At 49.8% G+C, this 20890-nt stretch overlaps 1 protein-coding gene and 1 long non-coding RNA gene across 10 annotated transcripts in view; one reads left to right on the top strand and one right to left on the bottom strand.

Annotated features, from left to right (window-relative positions):
• Positions 1-20890, bottom strand: part of SCLY (selenocysteine lyase) — a 38627-nt gene that overhangs the window by 1401 nt on the left and 16336 nt on the right. For 4 of the 9 annotated variants that reach the window (XM_035719891.2, XM_035719893.2, XM_035719903.2 and 1 more), the window contains 9 exons: positions 20510-20690; positions 15138-15191; positions 13978-14105; positions 13538-13702; positions 12588-12694; positions 5776-5884; positions 3112-3195; positions 2145-2247; positions 1100-1175 (listed from right to left, as the gene is read on the bottom strand). In XM_035719891.2, the coding sequence (XP_035575784.1) occupies positions 1100-1175; positions 2145-2247; positions 3112-3195; positions 5776-5884; positions 12588-12694; positions 13538-13702; positions 13978-14105; positions 15138-15191; positions 20510-20690 (1007 nt within the window). Of the gene's footprint in view, positions 1-1099; positions 1176-2144; positions 2248-3111; positions 3196-4776; positions 5088-5775; positions 5885-12587; positions 12695-13537; positions 13703-13977; positions 14106-15137; positions 15192-20509; positions 20691-20890 lie in introns of those variants that run through there. The other 5 variants (XM_025463612.3, XM_025463613.3, XM_035719897.2 and 2 more) reach the window with 4 other exon arrangements.
• LOC125753613 (uncharacterized) lies at positions 3487-10509 on the top strand. Its single transcript, XR_007405807.1, has 3 exons — positions 3487-3856; positions 9361-9449; positions 10318-10509. It is a non-coding gene; the product is annotated as an uncharacterized LOC125753613 (long non-coding RNA).

Below are 20890 nucleotides of genomic sequence, written 5' to 3'. Positions count from 1 at the left end.
CTCATGTGCCCTCGCCCCCAACACAGGCCCAGGGGTGGGGGGAGCAGCACAGCAGAGGTCGCTGTCACGACAGAGCTCCTAACAGCCGTCCCGATAAACGCCCCCCGGAGCCCAGGACTGGGCGGAGGGGACTGTCACCACCTCTGGTTCCCGAGGGTCTGTGCCAGAGGCCCCTGCAGTGCAGGCGAGAGTGACATGGCCGCAGCTCCTGGGCCCCGGCCCTCCCCCAGTGCGTGGCCTCACTTCCTATCCCAGAGGGGCGCCCCCGCCTCCCACGAGAGCCCTGAGTGTCTGCCTCCACCCCCCACCCCACCCCCCCCCGCCAACAGGGCCACACTGGACATCTGTCCCCTCCTCAGCCTCTCCTCCCCTCTCCCTCATCTTTTGGCTGTTAAGACTCCAGACCGCACGTGCCTGGGCTTCCCCGTCTGGGAAACGGGCCACTCAGCCCTCCGTGAGCTGGCGGCCACGGGCACTGTACCCTCCTGCACTCCAGCCTGGCCCCGGCCTCACGGCTCCTGACCGCCACTCTGGTGCCACATGCCGGCTCCTGGCCTCACCCGCCCTCGGGCAGCCTGCGGAGCTCTGAGGCCCGAGGAGGCCCTGCCATCCCCACCCAGCCTCAGCCCTCGGGGTACCGCGGCGCCAGCCACAGACCCTGACAGCCCGCCGTGACCACAGCTCTGCCCTCTCTGGGGCCCAGGCTGCCTTATCCGGCACTGCACCCACCCCTGCAGGACCCCCGCTCACAGCAGGGGGACAGTGAACCCTTGCTCCTCCTCCACCAGGGTCGGGCCACTGCCAGGGATGCCCGGGCCCCACACCCTCCCCTCCTGCCTCGGCCATGGGGGCCTGGCCTGTAATCCCTGGGGGCCACCAGGAACCAGCCTGGCCTGTCACAACCTCTCTGAGGACAGAGGGAGCTCAGGCAGCCCGCCCTGCTCCTCCCCTCCTTCCCACGCCTCCTTTGGCTGGGGCTTCCCCTTCTCCCCTCGGGCCTGCAACCTCTGGTTGTGTCTTGCGTCCCTGTTGGCTAGCTCTGGAAGCCCAGGCCCAGCTGCCTGCTGGATGCACCCCGGACCCCGCGTGGAGCACTCACCGATCTGCATGGTCCGAGTGGCACGCGGCCCCCACACTGGCCAGCAGCGTCCTGCACTGCGCTAGCACCAGGCGGCCTGGGGAGACACCGCAGGGGTGTGAGGTGGAGAGTGCACGCAGGGCCCTGCCTCCACCTCTCCTCGTCCCCCGCTGTAAGTTCTGAGGCTCCATCCCCTGTGCCACCTGCGGGGTGGGGTGGGGGGGTGTCTCCAGGGCAGAGGCCTCTCTCATCTCAGTGACAGAGCAACAGGATCCAGAGAAGATGGTCCCTCCTAGGTACGATTCTGGCTCATTAAACTGGCCTCGAACGTGCCATTTCCGGTCACCTGCCTAGGAAGACGCCCAGGACGCCCAGCAGCTGCCTTACTGTGTCATCTGTGGTCCGGGTAACACTTCAGCTTACATCTGTGTTTTCTAGAGGTGGGGCAACGGGAGCTGCCCGTACTAAGTGGGAGGGCACCTCGCTCTTCTGTCCCAAGCCCGGAGATAAAAGGAACAAACCCGCTCGCTGACTTCATTGGGAGAAGAACCTGCCTCATTTATGTGAACATGGGTCTCACTGAATACATCCAGGGAGCCACCACCTCTCTGCGGCCGCGCCAACCCCACACTCGGGGGACACGGAATCTCCTCCGTGAAACACGGCCGGCCCCCGCCTGGACTCAGCCCCAGCGCCGTGGGGGAGCCACGTTTTACTTTCTGGATCCCGCTAATCAGACGGTGTCCAGCCGGGAGGCAGTTACCGCAGGAACTCGGGTGCCCCCACCTGAGCCAGACCTTGACGCTGACCGCCTCTCCTCTCCCGCTCCCCATAAATCATCACGTCAAACCTGCTGACGGAAACGGCCGAGCTACGACCTGGCCTCAAGTCTGCTGTTTCCTTTCCTTCCCTGTCAGCTTCGGGCAGGCGCCGCACCTCGTGCTCACGGAGGCTGGGGATGCCCCGTGCGCCCCGCACACCACGCAACAGGCGGCCACAGCCTCCTGGGGACAGCCGCCCCGCCGGCGCCCACCGCCCCACACGCAGGCCGGGAAACCCTCGTCACCTTGGAGCTGGGGTCCCCGGATGGAAAAGTTGCACGTGTTGGGGAGTCGCTCGGTCCCTGGAAATCGGCTGTTCAGATGGATTCTCTGCTTATCAAATTCAGCCTGAAAAGTCAATGAGGAATTCGGAGCACACCGCACTCCCCCAGCTGTTTGACCTCGAGCCCAAATCTCAACCTCAACACATAGAATAATTAGTTCGTCAATGAGCATCTGCATTAGTCGTTACGGGGACTGACTGGAAAGCAAAGGTAATTAGGAGAAAAAAAATTGGAATACGCGTCACTCTCCTCAGTACGGCCATCAAGCCACTAGCTCTGCTGCATTTCCATCCTGTCCCTGACGATCACCACTCGGTCTCGAGCCCATGGCGGCTCGAGGGGGAGGTCCCCGGACTCAGGCTTCTAGCCTCTCCCCTGAGTGTCCCCAGAGTCCTCGGACCACCAGTCAATCAACCCCTGTCCTGCCTGCTGCCAGGGGGGGGCGCCAACCCCCACCCTCCGCTCAATCGAGGAATTAGGGGACAGACCCCACCCTCATCCCCATGGACCCCAGGCTCACCACCCCATCCCCCATCCCAGGCCCACCTCCTCATCCCCCGACCCAGACCCCAGGCTCACCTCCTCACGTCTCCCCCCACCACCGGCCCTGCCACCAGGGATCATTCCAGGCTTACCGCCCTTCTTCTCCTGCCCCACTGTGGACCAGACCCCAGGCTCACCTCCTTACTATCCCCAACCCAGACCCCAGGCTCACCGCCCCCCCTCCCCACCCCACACTCACCCCCTCGCCTCCCCATCTCTTGCCCCACCATGGACCCCAGGTTCATCACCCCCTCCCCACCCCACGCTCACCCCTCCCCTCCCCATCTCCTGCCCCACCGTGGACCCCAGGATCATCGCCCCCCTCCCCACCTCGCGCTCACCCCCTGGTCCCCCCTTACCTCCCCACCGCAGACCCTAGGCTCACCTCCAGCCGCTCCTCCAGGTAGTCACGAACATCTCTCATGTGGGCCTCGTAAGCCTCGCAGTTCTTGGTCACCAGCTCAGCGGCCTGGGGACACAATGCAAGAAAACACGTTTAATGGTGATAAAACGAAGGAGAATATGACACCCTTGAAGAGTAGAGGTGAGACTGCCTGATTTCAAACTGCTCTCTTCCTGGAACATGGGGAACAGACAATATTTACTGAGCACCACTAGGTGGCTGGGGCCACAGTAAGTGCTTGAGAAGAGTTATCTCACTTGTTCAACAGGAATTCACTTTATCAGGCACTTTGGAGATAGGGCACTCCTGATGCCCGAGGCACAGCCTGACGCACAGCCAGTCCACAGAGCAGGAAGGCAGGGAGGCGGGGCGGGCTCTCCCCAGGGCGAGGGGCACACAGGGTGAAGGGGGCAGAGCAGAGCCAGGTGCTCAGGGACAAGGCAGCAGGAGGGGCAAATGCCTGGAGGAGGTGACCCAGGGGGACAGGGCCCTGGGGCCTCGGACAGGCAGGGTCAGTGCAGACACACGGAGGTTTTGAGAAGGGGGTGAGATGCCCTGATTTGCATGTGCAACAGTCATTCTGGATGCTGTGCAGAGAATGGAAGGGACCATGGCAGGTGTCCCGGCCCAGAGTCCGCAGCCACGGAGACACACAAGATGCAGACCCCGATATATTGTAGAGATGGGACTGGCTGGTGGCTTGCCAGGTACAGGGGACAAGGACAAGGTGGGCACCTCCCAGATTTCCCAATGAGGTCCTGGGTGGTGGGAGGCACCGTGGGGGGCGAGGGGAGCCAGGGAGGAGATGCACACGTGGGCCCAGAGGGAATGTCAAGCAAGCAGGTGGGGACCTGGGTCCCTCAAAAGAAGGGTCAGGACCTGCCCTGAGCACAGGCTGCTGGTGGAGCCGCAGGCCGGGACGAGTGCCACCAGGGAGCAGTTGTGCGGAGGAGGCTGAGATGGTGCCGGGAGGCTGGCCAGTGGCAAGGAGGTGAAGGCCTGGCAGGGGCAGAGGGGAAAGGAGCTGGCTGGTGGGCGGGCCAGCAGCGGCTGTGCTGGCCCACGGGGCTGGGCCTCCCCTGCGGGATCCAGGGGAGAGGAGGGAGGATCGGTGAGCCTGGGTGTCAGGAATGGCGGGGGGGGGTGTGCAGGCCTGTGGAGGCTGGAACGTTCCAATGGAGAGGACATGGGTAGGAGGTGCTCTTCAGGAAGCACACAGGGAAAGGGGTGGCGGGAAGCCTGGCAGACGCTGGCCAGCTGGCCATGGCCTGGGACGTTGCTCCGGGGAGGGGCCTCGGGAAGCTGAGTGTGTGAAGGGCGCGAGTGCATGCATGGAGGGCGGCCGGGCCGTGGCGGTGGCGGGTCACAGAAGCCAGGCAAGGTGCCAGTGTGCCGGGGCGCTGCCGTCATGAGAAATCGCTTTGGGAAGCTGCGTCTTGTAGGCGGGACGGCCAGGGCTCGGGCTGGAGAGAAGGCCCCGGCCCAGGCTATCCGTGGGCCTGTCAGGCGGTCTCTACGTACAGACATCGCCGCCTTTCCCACATTAGCGGAGGCTTCGAGAGCATTTCCCGTTCAGCGCTAAGCACCTGCAGGCCACTCCACAGACCTCAGAAAGTACACCTCGGGGGTGACGACACAATTGGAGGCTTCTTCTAACATCAGTCCGTTTATTGGGCTCGTGAACATGGTCTCCCCAAGGCCCGGCCACCCGGTAAAGCCGCTGGGGGAATGGGCTGCAGGATGACAGAAGTACACAGGTCTCTGCCCGGGGCCCAGTGCTGAGCTCCCGAAACCCCCGTAACTGCCTCAGGGATAAGACCACCAGGAGCACCTCTTGTTCTGGTATTTGGCCTTCGGTTCCTGACGCTGAGTTCCTAGAGCCCTTGGAATTTCCTGGGAGACAGCAGTGTCTTGTTCTAAAGCGGTGACGCTGTGGGGGCTCCCGGATGGAGTGGGCACTGGAAGGCATGATGAGAAGCTGGGAATTTCCCAGCCCTCCCCCTTCTCCAGAGAGGATAGAGGGGCTAAACCTTGGTGATTGGTCAAATCTCCACAAAACCCCCAACAGCATGGCTTTGGAGAGCTTCTGGTTGCTGAACATGTGCGGGCGCTGGGAGGGTAGTGCCCCGCCCCACACCTTGCCCTACGTATTTCGTATTTCTTCCAGTCCCGATGGTCATCCCTCCTTTATCATGTCCTTTCACAATAAGCCTGGAATCTATTGGGACGAGTGTTTCTGTAAGTCCCGTGAGCTGATCTGGCAAACTCACTGAACCCGGGGCGGGGTCATGGGAACTGCAGGCGGAGCTGGCCAGCAGAAGCACAGGTGACAACTGGGACTTCCGACTGGTGCCTGAAGTGGGGCCGAGTGGGGCAGTCCTGTGAGCCTGAGCCCCTGACCTGTGGGGTCTGACACTGTGTCCAGGCAGGCGGGGTCAGAATTGAGTTAGACTGCAGGACACCCAGCTGGTGTCACGGAACGGTTCTGAGTGGAAATCGCTGCCCCGACACCCACACCCGGTGTCGGAGTGCTGGGCGCACAGCGGTCTTGTGGGAGGAGAGACTCCCCCGGAGGAAGACTCGGGTTATCCCGAAGCACATGAGACAAAGCACCTGCTCGCTCTGTCCGAGCTCCCCAAGGCTTACCTTTCCAAGGCCAGCAATCATCGGGGTGTTCTCCGTCCTGTAAGACACAAGGGATTCAATCCTATTTCCATGCAAAGCAAGTAACGGATGCCCCAGGACAGAATCCTGTCTGTGAAAGTCAGGAGTTCAGACAAAAAGAGAATAAAAAACACAAAAAACAAAAACAGAATCACACCCACCTCTCTCCTAGTCATGTACCATGAGCTTGCCTCGACGGCAGCTGGAGGCCCCCAAACCCTCCCCGCGAAGCTTCTGCCCAGTCACGGGGGACACGGCCCGCCTTGGGCAGTACTCGCTGGGTGTCCAGAGTGACAATTGTGTCTGGACCTTCTTCCTACTCAGGAGAAAGCCCTCCTCCAACGGCAGACCTCAGGGCCCCACTGTCGAACCAGGCGGGGGCCCAAAGACCTCAGCTCAACTGGATTCCCTTCAGCTGAAGCCTCTCAACTGTCACGAGGGATGAATCCTCTGCTACTAGAGATTGTGTGCGTGCAAGCAAGGGGCAGCAGGACCCCCTGGAGACCGGTGGCTCTCGCTCAGCTCCAACGAGCTGAAAACAGAACTCCTCAGTCTATTTTCAGGAAAAACAGAGCAAATCACTCACTGAATACTTTTCTGAATTTTGAATTTTAGTTGAAGTTTTCTGAAACCTCGGGAGCTGGCTGCTGCTTGCTGACCCGAAGATAACAAGATAAGTGAACACGAAGCGCAGGGCATTACACGTAACGTGATCCTGCAGCTCTGCCTTTGACAAGTTTATTGGTCACTTCTGTCTACAGAGACTGGCTCTGACACCTGCGGGTGGTCAGGCAAGAGCAAGGAGCTCTGCGTGGAGGACCCGGAGGTCTGAGCTTGTCCTCCACCCGAGCTCTTCGACCACCGTGAGATCCTAATGACACCTCCTCTACGGGGCTCACACCTCTCAGCTGTCGGACAGCACGACCCGACCAAGGGCACCTCTCAAGGTCTGTGACCAGGGAGTACCTGGAGGGGCTGCCCAGGTGGAAGAGCCGGGACCCTATGTGGAAGTTGGAGCCTGTCCCGCCTCCACCCACCCCTCCCTCCTAGCATCCAGTCTGCTGCCTCCTCCATCTGGAGTCACGCAAACCCTGCTTCCCACTCATAGTCCATACACTGAACTATTATGGCTCCCCAAGCACCTGATGTTATGCCTCTTGGCGTTTTTTTTTTTTTAACTTTTCAAAAAAGATAATGTAGATTTAGGGGTGCTTGGGTGGCTCAGTCAGTTAAGCCTTTGGCTCAGGTCCTGATCCCAGGGTCCTGGGATCAAGCCCCACATCAACAGGGAGTCAGCTTCTCCCTCTGTCCCTCCCCCTGCTCATGCTATTAAATAAAACTCAAAAATAAAAAAAATTTAAATAAAAGGATCATGTAGATTCATATGTGCTTATAAGAAATAACAGAGACATTCTGTGTACCGGTTACTCAGCTTCCCCCCAGTGACACTAGGGTACAAGATCACAGGCTACTGATAAGATACAGAATGTTTCCACCACCATGAAGTCCTCTCCTGTTGGCCTTTCATAACCAGACCTGCTTCCCTTCGGCCCCACCCTTTCCTTGGCCCGCTGGCAACTGCTAATCTCTTCTCCACCTCTATTTCTGTCATTTCAAGAATGTCCTGTAAATGGAATCATAGTTATAATTCTGGGGGGACTGGCTTTTTTCATTCACCGTAATTCTCTGGAGATTCCTTCCCGGCTGCTGCGTGTATCAATAGTTAAGTGCTTTTCATTACTGAGCGGTGTCCCTGGCACAATGTGCCACAGCTTGTTAAGCCAGCCACTCGTTATAGGACATCTGGGTTGCTTACAGTTTGTGGCTATTGCAAAGAAAGCTGCTAGACACCCTTGCATACGGGGTTTTGTGTGCATTTTCGTCTGTCTGCATTTCTCTGGGATATGTGTTCCGGGAGTGCTACTCCCAGGTTATATGGTGTGTGCATATTGAATTTTAAAAGAAAATGCCAAGCTGTTTTCCAGAGCAGTTGTACCATTTCCACCCCCCACCGGCCATGTGTGAGTGAAGCAGCATCTCTGCATCTTCAACAGCATTCAGTGTTGTCCCTGGTTTTTGTGTGACCCCTTCTGGTAGGTGTGGAGTGATGCCTCATTGTGGCTTTCATTAGCATTTCCCTAATAGCTAAAGATGTTCAGTATCTACTCATGTGCTTACTTGCTATCCGTGTATCCTCTTTGGTGTGATGTCTTTTGCCCATTGTTTGAATTGTTTGGGAGGTTTTTGTTGAATTTTGGAAGTTCTTTATGTATTGTATTCTAGATACTAATCCTTTGAGGATATATTCTTCTATTGCACAGCTTGTCATTTTATCCTCTTAATATCCTCTTTTGTGGGGCGAAAGGTTTAAATTTTGATGAAGTTCAATTATCACTGTTCCTTTGTATGGACCCTTTTGGTATCAAGTCTAAGATCTCTTTGCCAAAGCCTAGAGCCAGAAGAGGTTTTCCCGTTTTTTTCCCCCCAATAAAAGTTCTATTGCTTTATGTTTCACATTTAAGTTCATCATGTATCCCGAGTTTTATCAAGGGTGAGACTTAGGTTGAGGTTTGTCTTCTGTGTGAGGATGTCTAATTGCTCCAGCACCATCTGTTGAAAGAGAATCTTTCTTCCACTGAAGTACTTTTGTATCTTTGTCAAGAATCATTTGGGCATACTTCTGGTTGTATCTGTTCTGTTCCACTGGTCTACTTGGTAAGCTTTTAAATTTTTTAAAAATATTATTTATTTATTTGAGAGAGAGTGAGAGAGTATGAGCAGGGATGAGAAGGAGAAGCAGGCTCCAGGGAAAGCAGGGAGTCTGACGTGGGGTTTGATCCCAGGACCCCAGGATTATAACCCGAGTTGAAGGCAGAGGCTTAACTGACCAAGCCACCCAGGTGCCCCTGTGTGCTAAGTTTTCAGTAGAAATTGGGTTTATTTATCAATTTGGGGAGAACTGACCTCTTTACTATACTGAGTCCTCCGATCCATGAACATAGTATGTCTCTCCACTTATTTAGATCTTTGCTTTCTTTTATCCACATTAGTTTTCAGGTTACAACTCCTCTCAGTATTTGAGTGATTATAAATGGTATTAATTTTGTTGTTCATTTTTAATTTTGTTGTTCATATGTTCATTACCAATATATAGGAATATAATCAATTTTTGTATGTTTATATTGTAACCTGTGTTCTTGCTGAATTCACATATCAGTGATCTTTCTTAACATTCCTCAGGATTTTCTAGAGACAATCATGTAATCTACAAACAGGGACAGTTCTATCTCCTTTCTTTACATTTCCTATTCTTGCCTACTAGAACTTCCAGCACTGTTGAAAAAGAGGTGAGAGTGGACCTCCCCAGCCTGTCCCTGATCACTGGAGTAAAATGTTCAGGTCTTCGCTGTTGAGTGTGATGTTAGGTGTCAGTTTTTTTGGTAAATACCCTTTTCAAGCTGAAGTTCTCCTCTAGTCATATTTTTAATGAATGAATATTGAATTCTATTAAATGCTTTTTCTATGTTGAATGATGTTATTTCTTCTTCTTCTTCTTCTTTTAAATAGGTTCCATACCCAGTGTGCGGCTCAGCATGGGGCCTGACCTCACAACCCTGAGATCAAGAGTCAAACGCTAAACTGACTGAGCCATCCAGGTACCCCAATTTTTCTTCTTGAATATGCTACACTACATTGATTGATTTTGCATCCCTGGAACAAACTCCCACTTCATCATGGTATAGATATTATTTTTATGTGTTGCTGAATTCCATTTGCTAATATTAAAGATTTCTGCATCTAAATTCATGAGAGGTATTTAGTCCATAGTTTTATTTTTTTGTACCATCTTTCTGGTTTTGGTATAAATTCATAAAATGAATTGGGGAAGCATTCCCTCCTATTTTTCTAGGAGAAACTGCATAGAAATAGTGTTAATTCTTTAAATCTTTGGTAGAAGTCTCTTGTGAAACTATCTGGGCTTGGAGATTTCTTTTGGGGGAGTTTTAAAATTATAAAACTAATTTACTTTTCCTAATAGTGTTAAAGTTACCTAAATGACCTAATCTCATATTAGGTTAAGTTATAGTAATTTGTTTTTTGATGAAATAGTCCACTTCACCTGAATTTTCAAATTCATGTGTGTAAGGTTGTTCATAGCATTTCTAATTATCCTTTTGATGTCTGTAGGGTCTGCAGGGTCTTTTTTTTTTTTTTGTATATTTTTTTATTGGAGTTCAATTTGCCAACATATAGCATAACACCCAGTGTTCATCCCGTCTGCAGTCATTCTTGATATTGGCAATTTGTTTCTTCTTTCCTTTTCTCCTTTGTCAGTCTTACTACAGGTTTCTTGGGGTATTTTTTTAAATCAAGCTTTTCTTTTAATTCCAGCATACTTAACATACAGTGTTGTATTAGTTTCAGGTGTATAATATAGTGAGAGATTGGTCAGCTTTATCAATATTTTTAAAAGGTTATTTCTTTGTTTCAATTATTTTTTAAAAATTATTTTTGTTTTTTCAGGGCACCTGGGTGATCAATTGGTTGAGTGCCCAACTTTTGATTTCAGCTCGGGTCATGATCTCAGAGTCTGGAATCAAGCCTTTCAATGGGCTCTGCACTAAGCGAAGATTCCCTCCCTCCCTCTCCCTCTGCCCCTCTTTCTGCTTTCTTTCTCTCTCCCCCTAAAAACAAATAAAATCTTTTAAAAAATTATTTTGGGGGGATTCCAGGTGGCTCAGCAGTTTAGCACCTGCCTTCGGCCCAGGGCGTGATCCTGGAGTTCTGGGATCAAGTCCCAGGTCAGGGTCCCTGCATGGAGTCTGCTTCTCCCTCTGCCTGTGTCATTTTTTAAAATGTTATCTTAACATTTTCTTCCACATGTATTTTGAACCACGTCAGTGCTATAATGTTTAGCTTAAGCCATCAAACATAATTTAGAAACTCAAGAGAAAAGCCTATTTTATTTACCCATACTTTGCTTACCCTGCTTTGTTTCTTCTGATGTTTCAGGTTTCCTTTTTTTACTGTTGCTTTTCTGTTTAAAGAACTTCCTTTAGTCATTTTTAGCATTGGTCTTCTGGTGACAAATTCTGTTAAGGATTCCTTTATTCAAGAATGTTTTCATTTCCTCTTTATTCCTGAAGGCTCTTTCTGCTGTATATAGGATTCTGGCTTGACAGTACTTTCAATGCTTGCAAAATATTGCATCACTTCCTTCTGGTCTCCATGGATTTCTTTTGGTTTATCCTGCTTGGGGTTTGTTCAGGTTCTTGAAACTGTAGGTTCATGTTTCTTGCCAAATTTGGGAAATTTTCAGCCATTATTTCTTCAAGTTCTTTTTCATCTCACCCTTTCTCCTCTCTTCCTGAGATATCAATGAAATGATTGTTAGATCTTCTGTTATGGTCAAACAAGGTCCCTGAGGTGTAGTTCAATTTTCTGCCCAGTCTAATTCTTCCCTGTTGTTTAGATTAGGTAATTCTATTGTTCTCTTTCTATTCACGGAGTCTTTCCTCTGTTGCCTTTATTCTGCTGCTGAGCCCATCCACTGAGTTGCTGCAGTTTTTAGTTCTAAAATTTCCACTTAGTTCTTCTTTCTATCTTCTTTGTCTTTGCTGACACTTTCATTTGTTTCAGGTGTGTTCATAATTGGAGCATTTTTCTTGCGTCTGCCTTACAATCTTTGTCAAATAATTCTGACATTTTTGTCATCTCAGTGTCAGTGCTGGAATCTATTGTCTCTTTTTATTCAGTTTAAGATCTTCTTGGTTCTTGATACGATGAGTGCTTTTCAATTGAAACCTGGACATTTCCATATTATGTTATGAGAGTCTGGATGTTACTTAACCTTTCTGTTTTAGCTGGCTTGTTTTGACACTGTTCTAGCAGGGGAAGGAGTATGCCAGCTTGTTGCTGCCAGGTGGAGGTAGGAATCTAGGTTCCCTACTCAGCCTGTGTGGACACCCAAGGGGAGGACACACCTTCTCAGTAAAGATGTATGTGGAAGCTCATGTGGTCTTCATTGACACCACTGTAAGGGTTCCTTGTTACTGGCTGGCCGAGATGGAAGTCCTGGATCCCTACTAGGCCCTTTATGACACACCTGGTGTGGGTATGGGGATGTCTTGTTACAGGCTGTGCAGGTGGAAGTCTGGGCTCTCTACTCTGCCTTTGCTGGCATGGGTTGGGATGGCAGCATTTTACCATGTGGTGATTGGCTGGAGTAAAAGCTGAACTAAAAGTTCTCTGTCTTGCTAGGCTGTCCTATTTTTGGCCCACTGTCTGCAGAGAGTTGGCTTTGGTTGGAGATTTTTTTCTGTCCTCATTGGTGTTTCTGAGTTGCAGGCTTCATCAGCTCTAAGTCAGGCATAAATGAGGTAAAATAAAAGCCAGGGAACCCACTACCATGTTGTTCCTGTTTCTCCCTCTTGTTAGAATTTCTAATAAAAGGTGTGATCTTGATATCACCTCATTCCCTGGTTAAAGTACCACTGTATATCACAGGGACACAGGAGCTATCAGAAAGAAAGCCAGGTGCTTCTGTGCAACCCTGCGCATCCCACAATCATGAGAATGGCAGCACATCTCATCCAGGAAGGCTCCAGCTTTGAATCCTCTCCATAGAGACTGAAGATCTATGAATCTGCAGAACCCATCAGTAGAGCGAATTCTGACTCAGTAATGATGTGGAATGTGCTATTAAAGTTCTCCCAAGAAACAAAGAAAAGTTACTGCTCTATAGATCAACAAGAGGCCAGTAGGTCAGAAACTTCATTAACCTTCTACCTTACCCTGGCCTGAAATTCCGTTCTTGTCCACCTCCAAACAGCATAGGGTACAGAGGAGTAAGTTCACCAAGCCCTCGGATGTAAAGTGCTCCAATCCTGGGACCATAGAACTGAAACAAAAAGTCCATCATTTATTTAAAAGAGCCTCCTGAGTTCCTACTCTGTCAGCATGCTGAGTGCTTAGAGCACACAGAGAAATACTCTGTACTGTAAGGGCCCCACAGTTGTGCTACCTGTCACCACTCTGGACACGTCAGAGTCACAGAAGCCTGGGGGTACAGGGCAGAGCCTGGACTCTTGTCCCCAGCCCAGTGGCACCAAAGCTTAACTGCACATCGCAGAACAGGATTTGTAAAAGGAGAGGGGCTGGCGCTAGAGATTGCCAAGGGTTTTTCCTGGGTTTGACTCCAGGTTTTCAAACTGACATTTAGCTAAAACCATCAAGTGCCACAGTGTCAGGTCAGCACACATACTCCTTTGGAAACTAGCTGAGCACCATGCTTCAAAACAGAGGACTAAAAATGTTTCATGTTCTAATCAGCTGCCAGAAGGATGAGTCAAGTCTCAGAAGGGTCTTCACTACTAATGTTTCCTCTCTTCCACCTTAAAGAGAAAGCTGCTAAAGCCAAACCTTTGCATTCAGGAGCTGCACTTTAAATCAAGTTAGGGAAAGCAACATCTTGAATCTCACATCTTCCATTCTTGGGTGAGGGGGTTACAAGAGGGCTGACGAGGTGTCTGCAGGCACTCTCTGCCCACGGCGGAGGACATGCAGTATCTGGCTGAAGCCATTGCCTTAGGTCTCACCTGAGGCCCCCATGCCCCCACATGACCCTGCCTGGCCACCCCTTCTTCAAGCTGCCCTACTGGACAACAAATCGATGACCAATGGATGGGCTCTGCTCTATGGGAGCCTTGAGCCCCCGGAGGGAAGGAGGGCTCTGTGTACACACCTTGTGCCCCACGATGGTCAGCAAGTCCACGCCCAGGTCCTCCACATCCACGCGCTGTTTCCCCAGGGCCTGCGCAGCGTCTGTGTGCAGCAGAATGACCGGCAGCCCAGAAGCAGCACGCTTCTGGTTCAGGGCTTTAATTCGCTGACTGATTTCAGAGATGGGCTGCAGTAGGGAAAAATAAACAGTTGAGTATGCTGCTTTGATTTCATGAAAACTGAATGAAAGAAATAAGGAGTCATTAATGAGGACAGGCAAAGGAGAGGAAGAGGAGGAAGAAGAAGAGGAAGAAGAGGAGGAAGAGGAGGAAGAAGAAGAGGAGGAGGAAGAAGATGATGAAGAAAAAGAAGAGGCCCCAGGTGAGACACATGAGAATATCAAGTAGGGCCTGGGCCCCCTTCATTCCTCATTACATTTTCTTAAAAGGATAAATAACTCACCATGATGACGCCAGTCTCGTTATTGGCCAGCATAATAGTCACAAGGCAGGTGGCTGGGCGGACAGCTGCCAGGATGTCCTCGACTTCCACCTGCCCATTCACCTTGGACACTGGCACAAAGGTGACCGCTGAGGAAAAAAACACATGTACCAAGGTTACTCTTATAGAACAACCTTTTTGGAAAGCTCATTTAGATATATAGATATAGCTTAACAAAAGTATTTTCCACATTAAAAAAGTAATTTATGGGCAGCCCGGGTGGCTCAGCGGTTTAGCGCCACCTTCAGCCCAGGGCCTGACACTGGAGACCAAGGATTGAGTCCCACGTTGGACTCCCTGCATGAAGCCTTCCCTCTGCCTGTGTCTCTGCCCCCCACCCCGTGTGTCTCTAATGAATAAATATATAAATAAAATCTTAAAAAATAATTTATTGTAAAAATTCAGAAAACTAAGGAATATAAATCACCTATCATCCCAGCACACGGGCTCAGCCAACATGAGTGATCCATTAATGCAGCTCCAGTTGCTGAGTTTGTTTTTTGCTGATGAGGGGCCCATGAGGGGGTAATATACTCTTAGTTCATGAGAACATCCTTAAAAAAATTTTTTTTAGGGCAGCCCCGGTGGCTCAGCGGTTTAGCGCCACCTTCAGCCTGGGGTGTGATCCTGGAGACCCGGGATCGAGTCCCACGTTGGGTTCCCTGCACGGAGCCTACTTCTCTCTCTCTCTCTCTCTCTCTCTCTGCCATGAATAAATTAAATCTTTAAAAAACAAAAAAAAATTTTTTTAATTCCCGTATAATTAATATGTGGTGTTATAGTAGTTTCAGGTCTACAATATAGTGATTCAACACTCCTATCCACTACCCACTGCTCATCACAGTAAACATACTCCCCATCTCCTCTTTCTTCCATCCTCCCCCCCACTCACCTGCCCTCTGGTGACCATCAGTGTGTTCTCTAGAGTTAAGTCTGTTTTTTGTTTGTCTCTTTTTAAATTTGCTTGTTTTCTTAACTGCACAAATGAATGAAACCATATGGTATTTGTCTTTCTCTGACTTATTTTACTTGGCATTATACTCTCTAGATCTATACAGGTTGTTGCAAAAAGCAAGATTTCATTCTTTCCTTGGCCGAGGTATTCCATTGTATATACGTACCCTGTTTTCTTCCATCTATCAGTGGGCACTTGGGTTGCTTCCATGTCTTTGCTACTGTAAACAATGCCGCAAAAAACACAGCATATAACTTTTCAAGTTAGTATTTTCATACTCTGGGTAAATACCCAGGAGTATGACTACAGGATCATATGTAATTCTATTTTTAATTTATTTTTTATTTTTTTTATTTATGATAGTCACACAGAGAGAGAGAGAGAGAGAGAGAGGCAGAGACACAGGCAGAGGGAGAAGCAGGCTCCATGCACCGGAAGCCTGACGTGGGATTCGATCCTGGGTCTCCGGGATCGCGCCCTGGGCCAAAGGCAGGCGCCAAACTGCTGCGCCACCCAGGGATCCCCTCTATTTTTAATTTTTAAAGGAACCTTCATACTGTTTCCACAGTGGCTACACTAGTTTGCATTCCCACCAACAGTGCATGAGGGTTCCTTTTTCTCCACATCCTTGCCAATACTTGTTGTTTCTTGTATTTTTGATTTTAGCTTTTCTGACAGGTATGAGGTGATCTCATTGTAGATTTGGTTTGCATTTCCCTGATGATAAGTGATGTTGAGCATCTTTTTATGTGCCTGTTGGCCATCTGGCTTCTTCTTTAGAGAATGTTCACTTTTTAATTGGATATTTGATTTTTTGGTGTTGAGTTGTCTGAGTTCTTTATATACTTCGGATATTATTGCAAATATCTCCTCCCATTCAGTAGGTTGTCTTTTTGTTTTGTTGATTGTTTCCTTCGCTGTGTAAAAGCTTTAAATTTTGATCTATTCCCAATAGTTTACTTTGATTTTGTTTTCCTTTGCCTCAGTAGACATATCTTGAAAGAAGCTGCAATGCCAATGTCAATAAATTACTGACTGCTCTCTCTTTTAGGATTTTTATGGTTTCGGGTCCTACATTTAGGTCCGCAATTCTCTTTGAGTTTAATTTTGCATACAGTGTAAGAAAGTGGTCCAGTGTCATTCTTTTGCATGTAGCTGTCCTGTTTTTCCCAGTGCCATTCGTTGAAGAAACTGTCTTTTTCCCATTGGCTAGTCTTTTCTGCTTTGTTGAAAATTAATTGGCCATATCATTAAGGGTTTATTTCTGGGTTCTATTCTGTTTCATTTCAGACATACTCTTCTGTCTTCTGAATTTTTCTAACTCTGTGTCTGTTTCTATGTGTTAGAAAAGTCAGCTACATCTCCTGCTCTTGAAAGTAGTGGCCTTATGAAGGTAGCGCCCTGCTGTGCAATGTTCCCTGTTCACAGAACCCAGAGCTTTAGGGGTGTCTGCCTATGTGTGTTGCGTGCACTCTACTGTTGTGGCATTTGCCTTCAGTGTAGTTGTCTGCAATGGCTGTCTTTGCCTGTTGTAGGCAGGATTTGGTCCCTGTGTTGTTAGTGGGTGGGACATGCAGTACCAGCAAGGTCCATGCCAGTCCCCTGTAGGAACGGACCTGCACCTGCCTAGGAAAACTGCCCAGGCCAGGATGGAGGGTGTGGGTCCACAGAAGAGTGTGGGGTGGGGCACACTGTTACAAGCTAGGTGGAGTGTTGCACCGCACTGGTTCCCACGGGTGTCCATGTACCTAGGCTGTGGAGTGGAGAAGGGAGATGGCACCCGCTAGCTCCTTTGTTTTTGGAGAAGTCTCCCAAGGATACCCTGCCCCTCTAGCACATGCTCTGAGATTAGTAAATAAATCTCCTTCCTCTATACCCAAGGTATTTATCAAACTGCTGTTTCTATGCTGTATCTCCATGGGGCTGTTGGTTGTACTGTCTCTGTAAGGGTGGGGCCAGTTTCTTCTTGGTCTCCCAGCTCTGCCAGAGCCAAGCCCATTAAGTTTTCCAAGTTCCAGGTGTTAAGCCTCACTGATCATAAGAACCCATGAAGTTAGGCCCCTCTGGTTTCCAAAGCCAACACGGAGATGTATGGGGATTTGTCTTCCCTGTGCAGGTTCCCCACACCTGCGGTTCCTGGATGGGGTCTGCTCCTCTTCCTTCTGTGCACCCATGGTGTCCTGCCCCCCATGTGCAGTCCCATGGGTGCATCTGGCTTCCAACCATGTTTCCACCCTTCCTACCCTCTTTGATGTGGCCTCTTCTCTACATTTAGCTGTGGAGAATTTGTTCTGCCAGGCTTCAGGTCATTTTTTGGGTTATTTACACTGATATGGATGTTATCTGGATGTATCCAAGGGGCGAGGTGATCCTAGGATCTTCCTACTCATCCATCTTCATGAGAACACCTTAATGTACCAAATACTCAACCTTCACTCGCTCAACCTTGAGCGAACATTCATTAAGGACCTACTGTGTTGTAGGCACTGTTCCAAGCTCTTATAATCTCATTATTGGAGACAGATAATAAGTGAGGGTGACTAAATCAAGATTTGGTTCAAAACGGTATGAGACAAATGCACCTACTTTCTCAAGGACCCACTGAAATGAGAGAAGAGTTATTTTCTAAACTAGGGATATCACTTGTGGACAAGGAATTTTGAGGAATTCCCAGAATACAGAAAGATGATGGCATTAGATTAATAGGAGTAGGAAACAAACACTCAGAATAGTAAAAGGTGAAAAGTGTGAAAGGATCTGGTGATCATCCATGTCCAGCGTGCACAGCATGGAGCGTGGAGTGGCGACTGTGGAGGCAGGCAGGGGCTGGGTGTGATGACCTAGCACCCCCACCATATACCCAGCGAGTGGGTGGCAGAAGCACCGGCTGTCACTGAGAAAGAGCAGCACATGCCCAAGAGAGGATGGCAGGCCTGGGAGGGCTGCCGGGGACAGGGTAGGGGCCAACAAGAGAAGGGCAGAGCTCATGTATCCATTACAAGACTCAAAGGAGAGCAAAAGAAAGGCAGCCCTGGACAGGATTACTTGTCTTTTTAGTAAACACATGAAAGGATGCCCAATATCATCGGCCATCAGGGAAATGCAGATCAAAACCAGGAGATGCCACTTCCCACCCACTGGAACAGCCATAATGAGAGGTACAGACACTCACAAATGTTGTCAAGGATACAGAGAAGTTGGAACGCTCATGCCTTGCTGGCGGAAACATAAAAGGGTGCAGCGACTTTGGAATATGAAGGTCACCTCAAAGGGCTAAACAGAGTTACTATATGACCCACCTATTCCTCTCCTAGGTATAAATCCAAGAGAAAACATACATCCATACAAGAACTTGTACACAAATGTTCATAATGGCATTATTTGTAATATCAGATGTTCATCAACTGATGAATGGATAAATAATGTGAATACTTTTTATATAAACTGGAATTCACATAAAATGATTATAAATCCATAAAAGAAATTAAGTACCGGTACATGCTACATCATGAATGACCTTGAAAACATGCTAGTTGAAAGAAATCAGTCAAAAAGATCACATATTCTATGATTCCATTCATGAGAAAGTCCTAGGAAATAGGGCAACAGAGACAGGACAGGGATTCGCGGTTGCCAGGAGTGGGGCAAATGGAAAATTGCAGTGGATGGGCACAAGGTTGTGGGGGGTGATGAGATGTTCTGATTATGGTGATGGCTGCACGGCTTGGTGAATAAACTAAGGGCCACCAAACAGCGTGAACGCTTCAGATGGCTGAGCTGAACGGTGTGTGAATTACGTCTCCACAAAGCCGCCTTGACCAGGGAACGGGGGAGGGGTCAGGGGACCATCCAAGTCCTCATTCTACATCAGGGAGTCAACCGACAGACTCTTAAGTTGATCAACCAAGAAATGGAGCTTACGTTTGCACGTGATTGAGTAGGAAGTAATTAAAATGATGATGCTAAGCACCAGAAGAACTCAGGCAAAAGTAAAGAGCGGTTGCCTTGAGAAGCCGGACTTGGGGTACACCAGGGGAAAAACCTTCACTCTGTACTTTATCCCTTTCTAAAGGGTTTAAATTATTTCCACAGCCTGGGTGTCTGTACTTTGTAAAAATCTGTGTAATTTAAGCAGGAGGGTCAATGCAATAGCAACTAAGAAGGATGTGTCGCTCTTCCCTGTAAGTACAGAAAGTAAGAGAGGGGGGAAAAAGCAACAGGTTGGAAAGGAACAAGAGCTGAAATAAGAAGGTCAGACTTGATCTATTTTTTTTTTTTTTCAGTTAAAGTAGTGCATCTAGGTCAGACCAGAGAGAGAAAAACCCTGGAGTAGGCAAACAGAAAAAGCAATAGAAAAGCTTCATAGTTGGGGCGCCTGGGGGGCTCAGGCCATGATCCTGTGGTCCTGGGGTCGAGTCCCCGCCATGGGCTCCCTGCTCAGTGGGGGGTCTGCTTCTCCCTCCCTCCCCATTCATGATCTCTGTCTCAAATAAATTATTTGAAAAAAAAAAAAACAACTTTCATAGTCAGAGTACTGTGCTACAGTCCTTTATCTTTATGATAAAAATACTTGCCCTTGATTCACCTTCAGATTTCCAGGCAGATTAGAGAGGCTGAGAGGAAAGTGACTTTGTTTAAAGGAAAGCATGCACCTCAGCTGTCTTGGGGAGGAAAAGGGCTCATAGTTTTCAAAAGTCTGTGATCTGTGCCCTGTGTCTTGAGACTCCACAGCACAGGAAGAGCGGAAGGTCAGAGCCGCTGCCCTGCTGGCTACAGTTGACTGAGCCCTCAGCCCCCTGGCGGACCTGTGCCCCTGAGCCCCCCAGCTGGGTGGGCCTGCACCCCTCAGACCCTGGTGAGCCTGCACTCCTGAGTGCCTCCCCTCCCCATGAGCCTGTGCCCCTGAGCCCCCGGCGAGGCCTCCCTCTTATGTGGGGGTGAAGTCGTACAGTGAGAGCACATTTATTCCTGTGTTTATCCCCCAAAGCTGATGATGTCTATTTGACCCTTGTTCTTGCCAGGGTTCAATCATTAAAAACCAATGAAGGGATGCCTGGATGGCTCAGTGGTTGAGCATCTGCCTTCGGCTCAGGGAGTGATCCTGGGGTCCTGGGATCGAGTCCCACATCGGGCTCCCCACAGGGAGCCTGCTTCTCCCTCGGCCTATGTCTCTGCCTCTCTCTCTCTGTCTCTCATGAGTAAATAAATAAATCTTTAAAACAAACAAACAGATGAACAATGTGTGTCTCTATCACATGCACGAATCTGAAATACTGTTCAGCTGATGGATGCAGACGAGCCCAGATCTACATGTTGACTGCCCATGTTTTCCCTGAGGGAGAAGGTGGCAGCGCTGACTGGCTGCCACGTGGGAACTGGCTGGTTCGAGTAGGACCTGCGCCCGAGTAGGACAGCCAGGGAGGCCGTGTGTGGAGGGTAAATGATTCACCTGGGCTGGGGCGGCTTCCTCCCCTGGGAATCGGTTAGTGGGGGCAAGTGGAGCTGCCCTGTGGGAACTCAGCCAGGCTGGTCACTCACCAGCCACTTGCTCCTCCAGCAGGTGCTCCAGGGGCAGGCGGATGGAGTCGTGTTCCACGGTGCAGGTGATAAGGTGGGGTACGGCCCCCGCCAGGGGGCCGCTCGGCTCGGCCCGGGTCCCCTCTGATGCATGTGTTAGATGGAAATGTTTCACCACCGAGTGGATCACTAAGTTGTTGGACTGCAGAGAACAGAAAGGGCATTTATAATACTTGAGCTACAGCCACAGCGGCAGTTTCTCTGACTTCATTTTCCTCGTGGCTAATGATTAAAGAGGACAAAATGGTCCCAAAGAAATTCAACTTCTGAGCCGCACCTTTTGATTGCCCAATAACAAAGACTTGGGGTTTCAGACTTTCCAAAATGTCAGAATTCATTTGC

This window comes from Canis lupus, chromosome 25, assembly GCF_003254725.2.
Source record: "Canis lupus dingo isolate Sandy chromosome 25, ASM325472v2, whole genome shotgun sequence".
Lineage (NCBI taxonomy): Eukaryota > Metazoa > Chordata > Mammalia > Carnivora > Canidae > Canis > Canis lupus.
This window is presented reverse-complemented; position numbering and strand designations above follow the sequence as displayed.